General features: G+C 45.6%; 1 protein-coding gene and 1 long non-coding RNA gene across 2 annotated transcripts in view; one reads left to right on the forward strand and one right to left on the reverse strand.

The window, feature by feature from the left end:
- Nucleotides 1–3,373, reverse strand: part of SLC31A2 (solute carrier family 31 member 2) — a 29,084-nt gene extending 25,711 nt beyond the window's left edge. The window contains exon 1 of the mRNA XM_089656395.1: nucleotides 3,098–3,373. Within this exon, the coding sequence (XP_089512521.1) occupies nucleotides 3,098–3,103 (6 nt within the window). The 5' untranslated portion in view covers nucleotides 3,104–3,373. The remainder of the gene's footprint in view (nucleotides 1–3,097) is intronic.
- On the forward strand, nucleotides 2,997–15,776 carry LOC149442214 (uncharacterized). The gene is made up of 4 exons (XR_016307210.1): nucleotides 2,997–3,235; nucleotides 9,599–9,687; nucleotides 12,705–12,780; nucleotides 15,497–15,776. It is a non-coding gene; the product is annotated as an uncharacterized LOC149442214 (long non-coding RNA).
- Nucleotides 15,777–16,964: the final 1,188 nt, after the last annotated feature.

Raw genomic sequence — 16,964 nt, forward strand, 5'->3', positions numbered from 1 at the left:
GTTTTTTGTATTTTTGGTTATTTTCTTTTGGATCACATTCCTGTATATGCACAATTAATCTGCACCTTTCGATTTCTTACACATTGGTATAGGTTTGGTATACTGCCTATTGGTGTGAGCTGCCACATATTTGATACAGCGTGGATAGATTTTTTTCTTTTTATTTTGAACAATCTAGATAGTTGGTGCAGATCTACATTCTATGTAGTTTAATTGTCTGTCTGATTTGATACAAATTGAAAGGATTACTGTACTTAAAACTGTCCCTATATTATACATAGTTGATGGTAGGTCTAAAAGAGATTGTACAATCTGATTAGCTTTTTTCCCCTCAGGCCTTGTCTTTAAAAACCATACACTGATCAGCCATAACTTTGTGATCACCCACCTAATCTTGAGTAGGTCCCACTTTTACTGTCAAAACAGCCCTGATTCATCAAGGCATGGACTCCACTAGACCTCTAAAAGGGTATGTTGTGATATCTGGCACCAAGCTGTCAGTAGAAGATCCTTTAAAGTCCTGTAAAGTTGCAAGATGGGGCCTTCATGGATTGGATTTGTTTTTCTAGCACATCCCATATGCTTGATTGGATTGAGATCTGGACAAATTGGAGGCCAAGTCAACACCTCAAACTCATTGTTGTGTTCCTCAAACCATTCTAGAACTATCTTTTACAGTGTGGCAGGGTGCATTAACCTGCTGAAAGAGGCCACTGCCATCATGAAATAGTGTTTCCATGAAGGGGTGTACTTGGTCAGCAACAAAGTGTAGGCAGGTGGTACATGTCAAATAACATCCATATGAATGGCAGGACCCAAGGTTTCCCAGCAGAACTTGCCAAAAGCATCACACTACCTCTATCAGCTTGCCTTCTTCCCATACTGTATCCTGGTGCCATCTCTTCCCCAGATAAGCGGTGTACACACACCTGGCCATCCATGTGATGTAAAAGAAATTGTAAATTCATCAGACCAGGCCACCTTCTTTCATTGCTCTTTGACCAGTTCTGATGCTCTTGTCACCATTGTAGGTGCTTTTAGCTGTGGACATGTGTCAGCACGGACACCCTGACCAGTCTGCTGTAGGCATAATCGTTTTTAGCAGGTGATCCCTTATACCGGAAAACCAAGAGATCCTCTGGGGTAAAAAAAGTTGATTAATGATAGACTAGGCATTGTCTGGTGCACGGATCCTGACAACACTGTAAGGCTCCATTCGCAGTGATGTGCAGTGCCAGGCGTCATGCATATGTATTTTTTTTTGTTTTTTTTTTTTTTTTTACACGCAAACGGCAGCCCACTCATTTCAAAAAGCTGCCCTACGTTTGGAAAAGTAGCTCATGTACTGTTGTGGCCTTATTCACATCTGCATGTTGTAGGAAAGCGCATTTCTAAGTAACATGCGTAGGGCAGCCCATTCACTTGAAAGGGCTGCCCTACGCGCACCAAAAGAAACTCCTACACTTTTTAATGCATTGCGTTTTTAATGCTTTGTGCATTTTACATGTTTCCTGGCCGCATTTGAAGTGCCATTAACAATTAGGCCCCATTCACATCTGCATGCCAAAATGTGCATTGCGATTGTAGCAAAGTTATTTCCTAATGACATCCCAATTGCAGCTAGAATATGTGAGTTTACAAAAATATTCAAGGCTCGGTGCCCCAAAAAAAAAAAATAAATAAAAAAAAAAAAAAAAAAAAAGGTGCTACTTTGGAATGTTTGGGATGACATAAATGGGCTGCCCTATGCTTTTGCGCAAAACAAAAGCACACATAAAGCTGCATTCACACTTTACCGCTATTAAAACGCAGGCAGAATTTCATGGTACTACCCGCGTTCTCCAAAATATGTCAAAATGTGTGGCACTCTTGCAGTGCCATTATTTCTTAATGGCACCTCAAACGCAGTGCAATTTCTCCGTATCTGAAAATCGGGGCAAAACGTGTCGCCAAACGCATTTGGCTCAGAGCCAAAATTGGCATGTGAACTTCTTTGATGTCTTTCAAGTATATGGGTTGCCCTATGTGCGACACACAGAACTGTGCAAGTAACGCGAAAGAAAAAAAAAATGGGAAGGAATACGAGTGGAAATGCACATTCCTGCTACGCGTTTGAATGGGGCCTAAGGCTCCGCTCACATCTAGGCCTTTTGAGTCGCGGGCAAAATCACAGCGACTCTGCTTGCGATCCCAAAACGCTCTGCAAAACTGACAAATCGCACCACGCTTGTTCAGCTGCCCTTCCTTTTCAATGGCACCTTAACGCAGGTGTGATTCTGCTGTGATAATCTGCCCCACAATCGCAGCAAACTGCATCATGCGAAGCTTGCTGTTCAAAAGAAGCGTCTGCTCCTGAGCAACAAGCGTTGGCACAATTGCAGCGCAACAATCATGGCAGACTCACACCCGTGTTAAGGTGCTATTAAAGAAGAATGCACCTGAACAAGCGGAGTGCGATTTGTCAGTTTTGCAGAGCGTTTTGGGATCGTGGGCTTTCTGCCCACAATACAAAACGCTTAGCTGTGAACGGAACCTAAGACTCTATCACACCCATGAGAGATGAATCGCCAAAGTGGCTCCACCAGCTTTTTTTTTTGGCACTGCGCTAAGCGCGTTTTGTCACAGGACTGCTACCCGTGTTGGGGGTGCCATTAAACTGCAAACATGTTGCATGTTTTACCACGTTTCCCGAAAACGCAGGAAGAAACGTGCATTACTGCCCACATTTCCATATGTTTGGGTGTGAATGTGCATTCCCACAATGCACAGGTGTAAATGGGGCCTTTGAGCTAGGTGCGTTTTGTGCAACACTTGCGTGCATTTCCGCTCTTCTGCTGGCCACACAACAGGTGTTTTTTTTTTGGCGGGGGGGACATTTTGTAAACGCGTTCTCTTGCAAACGCAGCCTAAACAAATCAATACGGCCACAGTCCCCTCTGGAGGAGCAGCATTTCCCAGCCAACAAGGCAGAGAATCCCGGATGTAAACACAGGAAGAGTCTCCCTCAAGGTTTACAGGAACGTGCTGCACCTCTCATACATGGACAATGCAGTGCTGGCAGGGCAAGGGTTAATACACCGACAGAAAGACCACTTACCTGCATGGCAACCAGCCTGACCGACACCTATAACCAGCAACTAGCCACACTCATCTGTATCTGATCGATCAGCTGACTGAGAGCCGTGCTGCATCCTGGGAGGGGAGAAGTGTGGGCGGAAGTGCTGTACTGGGAACGGTATGAAGGTGCTCTGCTGGACGTTAGTGCTGCTTGTCACTCATCTTGCCGCTACACCGGCAGGGGCGTCCCTAGGGTTGGTGTCACCCGGTGCGGTAACACGTGGTGACACCCCCTCCGACGATCCCTGCAGGATGGATCGGACTCCGACCCATTATGCTCCCCAATCCGCAGGTCCGAACCATTCTGCGGGGATCGTCGGCTTGCTTTACAACTTACCTTTTCATGGAGCGAATCCAGTGTCACCCCGTGCGGCGCACCCCCCCCCCCCCCATGTCACTGCCTCCCCCTCCCTGCCCGGCCAATGTTCAGCTGTCAGCGGTGTCACACTTCGGAGGACAATCGCGGTCATGTGACACCGCACACACGTGACCTGTGTATCATTCCTCACACACAGCTTTGTTCGGTGGTCTGTACTCCCCGCTGGGGATGGGGGGGGTAGGGGGTTATTTTTGTGCTATAAACAAAAAAGCAAAAAATGTGAAAAATTTCTTTTGTTTCTATTATAAAATTTTCCAAGCAGGTCATTGTTCTCCTTCACTGGTGTGTATTAATGAGGCTGCACTGATGATGGGCACTGATGATGGGCACCGATGGTGGGTGGCACGGATGGTAGGCGGCATGGATGTTGGGCGCTGATGGGCGGCGGCACGGATGTTGGGCGCTGATGGGCGGCGGCACGGATGTTGGGCGGCATGGATGTTGGGCGCTGATGGTAGGCGGCACGGATGTTGGGCGCTGATGGTAGGCGGCACGGATGTTGGGCGCTGATGTTGGGCACTGATGGGCGGCACGGATGTTGGGCGCTGATGGTAGGCGGCACGGATGTTGGGCGCTGATGTTGGGCACTGATGGTAGGTGGCACGGATGTTGGGCGCTGATGGTAGGCGGCATGGATTTTGGGCGCTGATGTTGGGCGCTGATGGTAGGCGGCACGGATGTTGGGCGCTGATGGTAGGTGGCACGGATGTTGGGCGCTGATGGTAGGCGGCATGGATTTTGGGCGCTGATGTTGGGCACGGATGTTGGGCGCTGATGGTAGGCGGCACGGATGTTGGGCGCTGATGGTAGGCGGCATGGATTTTGGGCGCTGATGTTGGGCGCTGATGGTAGGCGGCACGGATGTTGGGCGCTGATGTTGGGCACTGATGGGCGGCACTGATGGGCGGCACAGATGTTGGGCAGTGATGGTAGGCAGCACTGATGTGCACAGGTGATCGGTGCTGATCCCTCCTCTGACAATTGCCGGATATCAGCAGTACTCTCCTCGTGCTGGGACAGTGCGAGGAAAGTGCAGCCGATAACCAGCAGCTGTATTTCCCGGTGATCTGTGCCATCGGTGCAACCTCGTCTTTTATATTTTACCAAAAAATCAGGTCATTTTTTGCTTTTTTTGTTTGTGCCCTAAAATAACTTCAGTATTTTTTACTGAAATTTTTGTGGTAATATCATGTGACATAAAAAATTGGAACTACCACTATTGTATTCTCTGGGGTCTCGGCTTTCAGAAAATCTCATGTTTGGGGGTTTTGTGTCATTTTTAAGCTTAAAATGCTTTTTTTAAACTTTTAAACGCAAAAATGGCTCTGACAGCAAAAGAGATAAAGGATCAGCTGGACACGCCCCTTTCCTGAGGAGCAGCCAGTCGGGGCTCATTGCACTGCAAGGTCTCTCCCCTCCCGGCTAATCCCAGGGGCGGGGCTGGAGACAGGCAGGGTGGGGAGGAGGAGATAAACAGCGCAATGTTAAAAATATAAAATATTTAATGCAGGCTATACATGGGTCGAATTCCGAACAATTTTTCGTCCGAATATCGAATACATCTTTCGCTCGGTAATCAGATGGTGCCATCAATGATTTTGAAAATTGTCCGACCGAGTCATAAAGTTCACCCTATATAACAGGCGAAACTTCTGTTCTTTCCAGGTCAAGGTTCATGAATATGTTCTTTTCGGAAAAACGCTCGTACGATTTGACCATCATTGAGTCGAAAATCGGTTGTTTTTCACGAATTTTCCAACATGTCCGATCACCGAAAAGGGGAGGAGCCACGAAAATCAGCCGGTGCCATTGACCCAACTAACAGAGCGAAAATCGGCCGATTATTCTTAGGTCCAATTTTCAGATGAAAAAGCTGTCAAATTTTGATCCATGTATGGCCGGCATAAGTCACCATAAAGCCCCTTTTGATTTTAAAAGCCCCGGACGTTCCTAAAAGCACCTCCAGATTTAACTACTTGCCAACCGCAGATAGCCGAATGACGGCTACGCTGCGGCTGGCCAGTTCTGGGAGAGCGTCATATGACGTCCTCCCAGAACGTGCTCTCCTGCGTGCCCCCGGCGATCTCCAAGATCGCTGTGTCCTACGGACATAGCTGATCACGTGATGTTGTAAAAGGCCAATCACAAAGGCCTTTTACCACGTGGTCAGCCGTGTCCAATGACACGCTGATCACCGTGAAATGCAATTGCTGGTTCTCGGCTGCACTTTCCTCACAATGTCAGAGCAGGGATCGGCACCGATCATCAGGGCACTGATGATCGGTGCCCAGCAGTGCCACCCACCAGTGCCTGTCAATGCAGTGCTGCCAGTCAATGCCTAGCAGTGCCGCCAGTCAATTCCCAGCAGTGATGCCAGTCAGTGCCACCTATTAGTGCCGCCTATCGGTGCCACCTATTAGTGCCGCCTATCGGTGACACCTCATTAGTGCCGCCTATCGGTGACACCTCATTAGTGCCGCCTATCAGTTCCCTTCAGTGCTGCCTATCAGTGCCGCCTCAGTAGTGCAGCCTATCAGTGCCCATCAGTGCTGCCTCATCAACGCACATGAGTGAAAGAGAAAAATTACCTGTTTGAATAATTTTATAATAGAAACAAAGAAACTTTTTTTTTTTTCCAAATTGTTTGCAATTTTTTTGTTTATAGCGCAAAAAGTAAAGCTCCCAGTGACGATTAAATACCACCAAAAGAAAGCTCTATTTGTGAGGAAAAAATTATACAAATTTCATATGGGTACAATCTTGCATGACCGCGCAGTTGTCAATCAAAGTGCGACAGCACTGAAAGCTGAAAATTGGCCTGGTAAGGAAGGGGGTATAAATGCCAATAGGCAAGGGGTTAAAAGACCATACTAATTTTTCCTTTTTTTTTTTTTTCTTCAATAATTCCTTCTGTAAACTTTTCTAAATACATCCCCATTGATCCTGTGATGTCCTGAATATCGGAGAGCACCAACAAGATCTGTGTCCTCTGTCCTACTAAAGATTATTCAGTCTTTAACCACTTGAGCTCCAGAAGGTTTTACGGCCGGTTCACACTAAAAAAAAACACACTCCGGATAGGTTTTTCCTTACAGTTCACACCCCAAGCAGTTCCGGTGCAGTTTTGATGCACTTTACTATGTTCCAGAAAAAAATTGCAGCCTGTTCCACTTATTTTTTTCTGCATCGGAAACTGGAACTGACTGCACTAGTGTGAACCAGGGACATTGGAATACATGGAAAACGACGTGCATGCATTTTTGATGCAGAAAAAAAGCCCACTGGATTGCATCTAGTGTGAACTAGCCCTTGCCCCTTTCATGACCAGGGCTTTTTTTTTGTTTGTTTGTTTGTTTTTCAGCACTGCGCTACTTTAACTGAAAATTGTACGGTCATGCAACTTTACCAAAATGAAATTTATAGCATTTTTTCACACAAATAGAGCTCTCTTTTGGTGGTATTTGATCGCCACTGGGATTTTTATTCTGTGATATAAACTGTAAAAATATGAACCTTTTTTGGGGGAAAAAAAACTTTATCTTCTGCTACAAAACATATCCAATAAAAACATGTTCTTCATAAATTTAGGGTAAAATGTATTCTGCTACTTGTCTTTGGTAAAAAAAAAAAAATCCCAATCAGTGTGCATTGATTGTAGATGCTATACCTTTCATGCAAACCAAACTATGGTGTGTGTTTGTACGTGTGTGTTTTTTTTATATATATATATATATATATATATATATATATATATATACAGTGGGGATCGAAAGTTTGGGCACCCCAGCTAAAAATTTGTATTGATGTGCATAAAGAAGCCAAAAAAAGATGGAAAAAATCTCCAAAAGGCATCAAATTACAGATTAGACATTCTTATAATATGTCAACAAAAGTTAGATTTCATTTCCATTATTTACACTTTCAAAATAACAGAAAACAAAAAAATGGCGTCTGCAAAAGCTTGGGCACCCTGCAGAATTTATAGCATGCACTGCCCCCTTTGCAAAGCTGAGACCTGCCAGTGTCATGGATTGTTCTCAATCATCGTCTGGGAAGACCAGGTGATGTCAATCTCAAAGGTTTTAAATGCCCAGACTCATCTGACCTTGCCCCAACAATCAGCACCATGGGTTCTTCTAAGCAGTTGTCTAGAAAACTGAAACTGAAACTAGTTGACGCTCACAAAGCTGGAAAAGGCTATAAGAAGATAGCAAAGCGTTTTCAGATGTCAATATCCTCTGTTCGGAATGTAATTAAGAAATGGCAGTCATCAGGAACAGTGGAAGTTAAAGCAAGATCTGGAAGACCAAGAAAAATATCAGACAGAACAGCTCGCAGGATTGTGAGAAAAACAATTCAAAACCCACGTTTGACTGCACGATCCCTCCAGAAAGATCTGGCAGACACTGGAGTTGTGGTACACTATTCCACTATAAAGAGATACTTGTACAAATATGGTCTTCATGGAAGAGTCATCAGAAGAAAACCTCTTCTACGTCCTCACCACAAAAATCATCGTTTGAACTTTGCAAATGAACATATAGACAAGCCTGATGCATTTTGGAAACAAGTTCTGTGGACCGATGAGGTTAAAATTGAACTTTTTGGCCGGAATGAGCAAAGGTACGTTTGGAGAAGAAGGGGCACAGAATTTAATGAAAAGAACCTCTGTCCAACTGTTAAGCATGGGGTTGGATCAATCATGCTTTGGGGTTGTGTTGCAGCCAGTGGCACAGGCAACATCTCACGAGTAGAAGGAAAAATGGATTCAATAAAATTTCAGTACATTTTGGATGGTAACTTGATGCCATCTGTGAAAAAGCTGAAGTTAAAGACAGGATGGCTTCTACAAATGGATAATGATCCTAAACACACCTCAAAATCCACGGGGGATTACATCAAGAGGCGTAAACTGAAGGTTTTGCCATGGCCTTCACAATCTCCTGACCTCAACATAATTGAAAATCTATGGATAGACCTTAAAAGAGCAGTGCGTGACAGACAGCCCAGAAATCTCAAAGAACTGGAAGACTTTTGTAAGGAAGAATGGGCAAAGATACCTCAAATAAGAATTGAAAGACTCTTGGCTGGCTACAAAAAGCGTTTACAAGCTGTGATACTTGCCAAAGGGGGCAGTACAAGATATTAACTCTGCAGGGTGCCCAAACTTTTGCAGATGCAATTTTTTTGTTTTCTGTTATTTTGAAAGTGTAAATGATGGAAATAAAATCTAACTTTTGTTGACATATTATAAGAATGTCTAATCTGTAATTTGATGCCTTTTGGAGATTTTTCCATCTTTCCTTGGCTTCTTTATGCACATTAATACAAATTTTTAGCTGGGGTGCCCAAACTTCCGATCCCCACTGTGTGTGTGTGTGTGTATATTTATTTAATTTTTATTGATTTATTTTTTTAAACTAATGGTGATTGCTAATTTATGGTGGGACTGCAATAGTGCGGTGGGCAATCTGACACTAACTGCCACTGACATCAGTGACACTAACAGTGATCAGTAATACTATACACAATTACTGTACTAATGACACTAGCTGGGAAGGGGTTAACATCTTGGGTATTCAAGGGGTTAAATGTGTGCCTAACAATGATTAATGTGTGCTCCTTTTTACTACCGGTCTTTGTCGCCTATTCCTGCTTTGCTAGGATAAGAAACAGAAACACGGTTCCCTCTGTACATAGCTCTGTGTTGATTGTCAACACAGGGCTCTGGGCTGTGATTGGACACAGCTGATAAGCAGGTCCCGGGCTTGATTCATTGGCTGGGACTTGCTGACAGACTCCTGCTGTGTACAATCACAGCAAGTGTCAGCACGGGGGGGCATGCATGCGCTCCTCTAAGCCTAGAAGGAGGCAGCGGTGTACAGTACGTCACTTTGCTTGAGCGGGCCGCCCGTCTGCAGTACATGGCTGGCGGTCCACAAGTGGTTAAATTTGCAGGATGAGTCTTCTGTAAGACAGCAAACTGGTCCAGGCACAGAAGGCAGTGAAACATGCTGTAGTGGCTCAACTAGATGTGATTGGTTAGAGAGAAATATGTGCATCAAAAGAACCAATTCTAAGTGTTCCGATTTTCTATCTTAGGCACAACCCGTGTGTGTGAGGACATCGGGGACCAAGTCTTGGCTTGTGGCCAGCGTGTTTCTCCAGAGGAATGGACCGCCAAGATAAATGTAAGTCGCCATGCTAATTGGCAGTTCTGTTTTCCTGCAGTTGTTAATGAAACAACCTGTTGCATACATTCCCGGTGACTTCCGCACCGGGATCGTGTGTAAATCTGACAGGTGGACTCCTTTCTGTCAGATGGAGCATTCAGGAGGCTGCGCTCAATTGCTTCCACACAACATGGCAGGTGCCGCTGAAGAAAGGGGAGAGAGGAGAGCAGACACATGTCCGCTCTTCTCCCTTCCTTGTTTCTGACCCGGAAATGTGTGACAATACTTCCAGGTCAAGCATGTGTGCAAGAAAACACAAAAACGGCTTTGGCAGCAAAAAGGTCAAACTTTGAAGTCCTAAGTCAGAGGGGTGGCGGTGGTGTACTTGGACGGAGGGGTGGCGGTGGTGTACTTGGACGGAGGGGCGGCGGGGGTGTACTTGGACGGAGGGGCGGCGGGGGTGTACTTGGACGGAGGGGCGGCTGGGGTGTACTTGGATGGAGGGACGGCTGGGGTGTACTTGGACGGAGGGGCGGCTGGGGTGTACTTGGGCGGCTGGGGTGTATTTGGCCGGAGGGGCGGCGGTGGTGTACTTGGCCGGAGGGGCGGCGGTGGTGTACTTGGCCGGAGGGGCGGCGGTGGTGTACTTGGCCGGAGGGGCGGCAGTAGACGTGGTATACTTGGATTTTGTAAAAGTGTTTGACACAGTGCCCCACACACAGCTGTAAGATAAGGTCTACAGGCTTGGAAAAATTAGTTTGTAAATGGATAGAAAACTGGCTAAAAGCCCAAATTCAGAGAGTATTGGTTAATGATTCACACTCTGAATCGTCCATAATAATGGGAATAGGATTTCTCTATGGGAGGGTTTGCAGGACAGCAAGTGAAAATAAATCCATTTATTATTTGTTACAACTTTAAATATTGTTATTTATCACAAGTAAAATCTCTGGTGCCAGAGAGGACATTCATCTTCATTCACTGATAGTGCCAACAAGACGCAGAGAAGTACAGGGTACATAAAAGTATTCTTACCTACTGAAATCTAATCTGTCATTTTTTCTACTAAACCCCAATGCAGATGTGTTTTGCCACTAAATGAAATGTTTGTTCTACAGAACAAAGCTTCTAGTTAAAAATGTGAATTTGTTTATTATAATACCGAACACTCACTGATTTGTGCTAATCTACTGGGAGCTGCAGACTGAAAATTATTTAAGGGGTTCCCTGAAATTTAGAAGAACAAAATTGGCTTGATGGTTAAAAGGTTGACAAACTTCCCTACAGGGCGTTTTGTGCGGCACCCCCCTACAGGATGTTTGTCCAGCACCCGCCTAAAGGACGTGTTCCGGCACCCCCTACAGGGCTTTGTCCAGCACCACAGAGAAGGTGTTTGTTCAGTACCCCCTACAGGGTGTTTTTGCGGCACTCCTTTCAATGCCTTTGTTGGGCACCCCCTACATTGCGTTTGTCCGGCACCCGCTACAGGGTGTGTGTCCGGCACCCGCTACAGGGCGTTTGTCCAGCACAAGGCATTTGTTTGGTACCCCCTACATTGCGTTTGTCCGGCACCCCCTACATTGCGTTTGTCCGGCACCCGCTACAGGGCGTTTGTGCGGCACCTGCTTCAAGGCGTTTGTCTGGCACCCCCTAAAGGGCGTTTGTCTGGTACCCGCTACAGCGCGTTTGTCCGGTACCCCCTACAGGGTGTTCGTCTGGCAACCCCTACGAGGCGTTTGTCTGGCACCACCTACAGGGCGTTTGTCCGGCAACCCCTATAGGGAAGTTTGTCGGACCTCCTTCCCGGGGCTTCTTAATTAGAATTCCACAGAAGTCTGCTGTTTGGTCACTGCAGGTGGCGATGCAGGGTGAGGAGAGGATCTGTCTGGGTAGGAAGGTGGTAGCTGGGATGGTAGAAACAGTCAATGTGAGGAGGAATTTCAGGAGTACAGAGCAAGACCAGACACACCCAGAAAGCGATGTATATGATGTCACTTTCCGGTCAGCCTCTGTGTCCCCAACCAGCATGACCAGGAAATAATGTAATGCAATGTGATCTGCATTGCCCTACATTCAGGGGATTCATGCAGGGTCTATTAGACCCTGAGTGTCTCATTAACGATGATCTGTTTCCCAAAAAAACATTACATGGGGACTTTATGTGCCCTATGTGATGTAAGAACGAAAAAGGTTTTAATAGTAAAAAATTAGTTGCACCCAAACACATAATATCCCACCCCCACCCTTTTAAAAAAAAAAAAAAAAAAAAAAAAAAAAGTTTTTTCAGCCCCCCCGTTCAAATGAACATGAGCACACACATTCGGGCGCGTACGCATGAAAACGGCATTTGCAATACACACATTACATATCGCCATGCACGTCGCACAGAGTAAGATTTGTAGCACCAGACCTCCTACGTGACACTACACTGATGACCTGTAGGGGCTTTTACAGTGTCACCTGCGGAAACTATAGAGTACTGACAGTTGTCGCCATTTCACAGCCGCATGCAAATTTAAGGTTTGAAATGGTGGGTATCTATTTTCTCGGGGCAACCTCGCCTTATAGATTCTACCAAAAAATTAGGTAATTGATTACGTTTGCGATCCCCAAAATTAACTTTATTGTATTTTTTACTGAAGTTTTGCGTTTCCTAGACCTTTGTTGTGACAAAAAAATTGGAACTACCACTAGTTTATTCTCTAGGATGTCTGCTTTCAGAAAATATTTCTAATGTTTGGGGATTTTATGTAATCTTCAAGCCTAAAATATTTATTTATTTTAAGCATTTGTGCAGGCAACACAAATGGCTTTGGCAGTGAAAGGGTTAAACTTTCTAGAAAATCGCAAGGCTTCCTGCTTGGGTTGAGCATCTTAAGTAAAGGCATGAAAAAAGTGTTACTCATGTGTCTGCTACTACCCCTGTGTACTGATAAGAAAAAAATAGCTGTGTTTTGTAATGTGAATGTATGATGACAAATGTGTGAAATGCTGAAGTTTTGTGTTTTTTTTTTTTTTTTTTTTTCTCTTGGCAGGCCATCGGTGCTAAAACATTGAGGATCGTCTGCTCAAAGTACATCTATGACAAGTGTCCTGCTGTAGCTGCAGATGGTAGGTCGTTTTCAATTTTAAAGCATTTCCTGTAGTTGTGATTTTCATCCCAAAGGTTATTCCATGCAAACGTTGTTATAGTTTTGGGTGGTTAAAGTGTTACTGACCACTTGAAGACTGCCTTACATACATCTACTTCGGCAGTTTCAAGTGGTACCGCAGACTGTACATCTATACTGAGTGGGGGTTTGTGCTGAGCGGGGACCATCAGTCTATACTGAGGGCTCTGTGCTGAGGGCGCCGTCCGTCTATGCTGAGGGCGCCGTCCGTCTATGCTGAGGGCTCTGTGCTGAGGGCGCCGTCCGTCTATACTGAGGGCGCCGTCCGTCTATACTGAGGGCGCGGTCCGTCTATACTGAGGGCGCCGTCCGTCTATACTGAGGGAGCCGTCCGTCTATACTGAGGGCGCCGTCCGTCTATACTGAGGGCTCTGTGCTGAGGGCGCCGTCCGTCTATGCTGAGGGCGCCGTCCGTCTATGCTGAGGGCGCCGTCCGTCTATGCTGAGGGCGCCGTCCGTCTATACTGAGGGCTCTGTGCAGAGGGCGCCGTCCGTCTATACTGAGGGCGCCGTCCGTCTATACTGAGGGCTCTGTGTTGAGGGCGTCGTCCGTCTGTGCTGAAGGCGCCGGCCGTCTGTACTGAGGGCTCTGTGCTGGGGACACCGTCCGTCTATACTGAGGGCGCCGTCCGTCTATACTGAGGGCTCTGTGCCGAGGGCGCCGTCCGTCTATACTGAGGGCTCTGTGCCGAGGGCGCCGTCCGTCTATACTGAGGGCTCTGTGCCGAGGGCGCCGTCCGTCTATACTGAGGGCTCTGTCCGTCTATACTGAGGGCTCTGTCCGTCTATACTGAGGGCTCTGTCCGTCTATACTGAGGGCTCTGTGCCGAGGGCGCCGTCCGTCTATACTGAGGGCGCCGTTCGTCTACACTGAGGGCTCTGTGCCGAGGGCGCCGTCCGTCTATACTGAGGGCTCTTTGCCGAGGGCAATGTCTGTCTTTACCAAGGGGTATATGGTGGTGGTGGGGGGGTGCGGCTGTCCTTTGGCTGGACTTTGTGCTTATGTATGTTAGCGTTATCTGTAATTTGGGGGATCAAACTTTGGGGGGGCGATTGACTTGTGCTGTGACGAGGGGTGATTATGGTCATACTCTGTAAGGTGGTCTGTGTGTTGCTCACTCCTTACCCCTGAACTACAGGCAGGAGTTCATCAGAAGTGAACCAGACAGAATCTGGAGCAGCTGTGCTTGGCAAACAAGTCAGCTTGAAATTCTCATTTTCAAAGCTTTTAGTTTAAATCAGTGAATTTGCCCCTCTAGGGCAGCTTATGGGACCCCCTCCACCAGGCAGGAAAGTACATGATACATAGAAGTATTTTTATCTTCTGCAATCTAATGTCATTTTTGTCACCAAACCCCAATGCAGATGCTTTTGCCATGAAATGTTTTTGTGCAGCAAAACAAAGCTTCCCATTAAAAAGATTAATTTTATTTATTCTAATACCGAACACTCGCTGATTGTGCTAATGTACTGGGAGCTGTAGACTGAAATGTATTTTAGGGGTTCCCTGAAATTTTAAAATTTCTTGTTGGTTAAATGGTTGAGAAAAGCTGCCCTACGGTTTTTTCTGGCCCCATGCAGGACAGTTTGTCTGATCGCTCCCCTTTTACAGGGTGTTTATCCGACCCTCTCCAGGGTGTTTGTACTGTGTGAGGTGAAGTCTACAGGCTTTGTAAATGGCTAGAAAACTGGCTAAAAGCCCAAATTCAGAGAGTATTGGTTAATGATTCACACTCTGAATCGTCCATAATAATGGGAATAGGATTTCTCTATGGGGCCAGAGAGGACATTCACCTTCATTCACTGATAGTGCCGACAAGACGCAGAGAAGTACAGGGTACATAAAAGTATTCTTAGCTACTGAAATCTAATTTGTCATTTTTTCTACTAAACCCCAATGCAGATGTGTTTTGCCACTAAATGAAATGTTTGTTCTACAGAACAAAGCTTCTAGTTAAAAATTTGAATTTGTTTATTATAATACCGAACACTCACTGATTTGTGCTAATCTACTGGGAGCTGCAGACTGAAAATTATTTAAGGGGTTCCCTGAATTTTAGGGAAAAAAAATTGGCTTGATGGTTAAAAGGTTGAGAAACTTCTCTACAGGGTGTTTTGGCCGGCACCCCCCTACAGGATGTTTGTCCGACCCCCTACGCTGGGCGTTTGCCCGGATTCCTGGATTGTGAAACTTCCATAGGGCAGCTTTCACTACCCATCCTCCATAGAGCAGCCTTTGGACCCTGATCCCCCACAGGTCAGCTTTTGGACCCCCCACAGATATTACATTAATAATCATGCTACCAAAATAAGTGTGCAGTGTAAATTGCATTTAGCATCACTCCTGTTTCTCCTTGCTGGAGGTGGCCATTTTGCTGAAGCCCAGAGCTCCATGAGCAGCAGTAAATCTTTAGGCTGTCCACACATCGGCCTTTACATATTCAGCACAGTGCCTGAAAATAGCGAGCAACTGAGCATGTGTAGTGCAAGGTCACAACAGAGAGGGTCATCCCTCCTAATGGAGACATGGCGAGCAATCAAAGTACTTCACCCACAGAAAAAAATATTACCGTGTTAATTGTTAACATGTTGTTAATGAACGCAGGCGATTTCCAGCAACTTTCTTCTAATTTTGATCCAATTCTGTCTCCATCTAGGTCTCGTCAAGCAGCTCCCTGACTACGACACTATCCGCAGTGCTATGTGCTGGCTCCGTTTCTGATCTACATCCAGTTCAGCGGACACATTTTTTGGAATAAACAAGATCTGGCCTTTGAGGATCAACTAGAGAAATGCTGGTGATTTACTTTCAGAAAACATTGAATGTCTGGGGGCTCCCCTTTCAGCAGATGTAAAATACAGCCAGGAACATCCATTTGTGTATTTGAGATGTGAACAGCTTGTGACATCACTGAATAAAATGTCTTTTTACAGGAAGTATTTCGACTCTTTTTTTTGGGGGGGGGGGGGGTGGTATGTTACTGTTAACCACTTGTCCTGCAGAGGATTTTCCCCCCTACCTGACCAGGCCACTTTGCAATACGGCACTGCGCTACTTTAACAGACAATTGCTCGGTCATGCAACACTGTACACAAATGAAATTTGGGGCAGCACAGTGGCTAAATGGTTATCACTTCCACCTGGCAGTACTCGGGTCATTGGTTTGAATCCCACCCACGGCACCACCTGCCTGGAATTTGCATGTTCTGCCTGTGCCTGCGTAGGTTTCCTCCGGGTACTCCGGTTTCCTCCCACACTCCAAAGACATGCTGGTAGGTTAATTGGATCTTGTCTAACTTGGCCCTAGTATGTGTACGTATGAATGTAAGTTAGGGACCTTAGATTGTATTCCCCTTGAGGGTTAGGGATTGATGTGAATGTACAATATATATGTAAAGCGCTGCGTAAATTGACGGCGCCATATAAGCACCTTAAATAAATTTGTGTCCCCCCCCCCACCACCACAAATAGAGCTTTCTTTCGGTGGTATGTGATCACCTCTGCAATTTTTTTTTTGCGCTATTAACAAAAAGACTGACAATTTTGAAAAATAAAACAATATTTTTGACTTTAAAACATATCCAATAAAGCGGTAAAAAATCAAAATTTTCATGAATTTAGGCCAAAATGTAATCTGCTTCGTGTCTTTGCTAAAAAAAAAATCCCAATACCTGTGAATGAATTGGTTTACATGAAAGTTATAGCGTCTACAAATGGTGGTATATATACTGGAATTTTCTAAAAAAAAAAAGTATTTTAATACTAGTAATGGTGGCGATCAGCAACTTATAATGGGACTGCGGCAGGCATTCTGACACTGGGAGGGAACTAATGGACACTGACCTCCCAGTGACACCAAAAAAAGTGATCAGTGCCTGCTGTGTCCGGAACACCGATTTCTGTACGAGACCTCTGTGTGAGGTCCCGATTCATGTGATCAGTGATTGGCCAATCGGTGATCACATGAACAGTAGTAAACAAGATGTCACTTCCTGACATCATTGCTTGCTACTAGTGAAATCCATGAATGATCACAGAGGTCACATGGTACAGGGCTATTCACAACATTTCTTTTAATTTACAAAAATAAGTGCCATAAGATGTCACCAGTACCAATTAAAGAC

The sequence above is a fragment of the Staurois parvus genome, unplaced genomic scaffold (genome assembly GCF_062004578.1).
Source record: "Staurois parvus isolate SC_StPar_1 unplaced genomic scaffold, SC_StPar_1.0 ptg000902l, whole genome shotgun sequence".
NCBI classification, from domain to species: Eukaryota; Metazoa; Chordata; class Amphibia; order Anura; family Ranidae; genus Staurois; species Staurois parvus.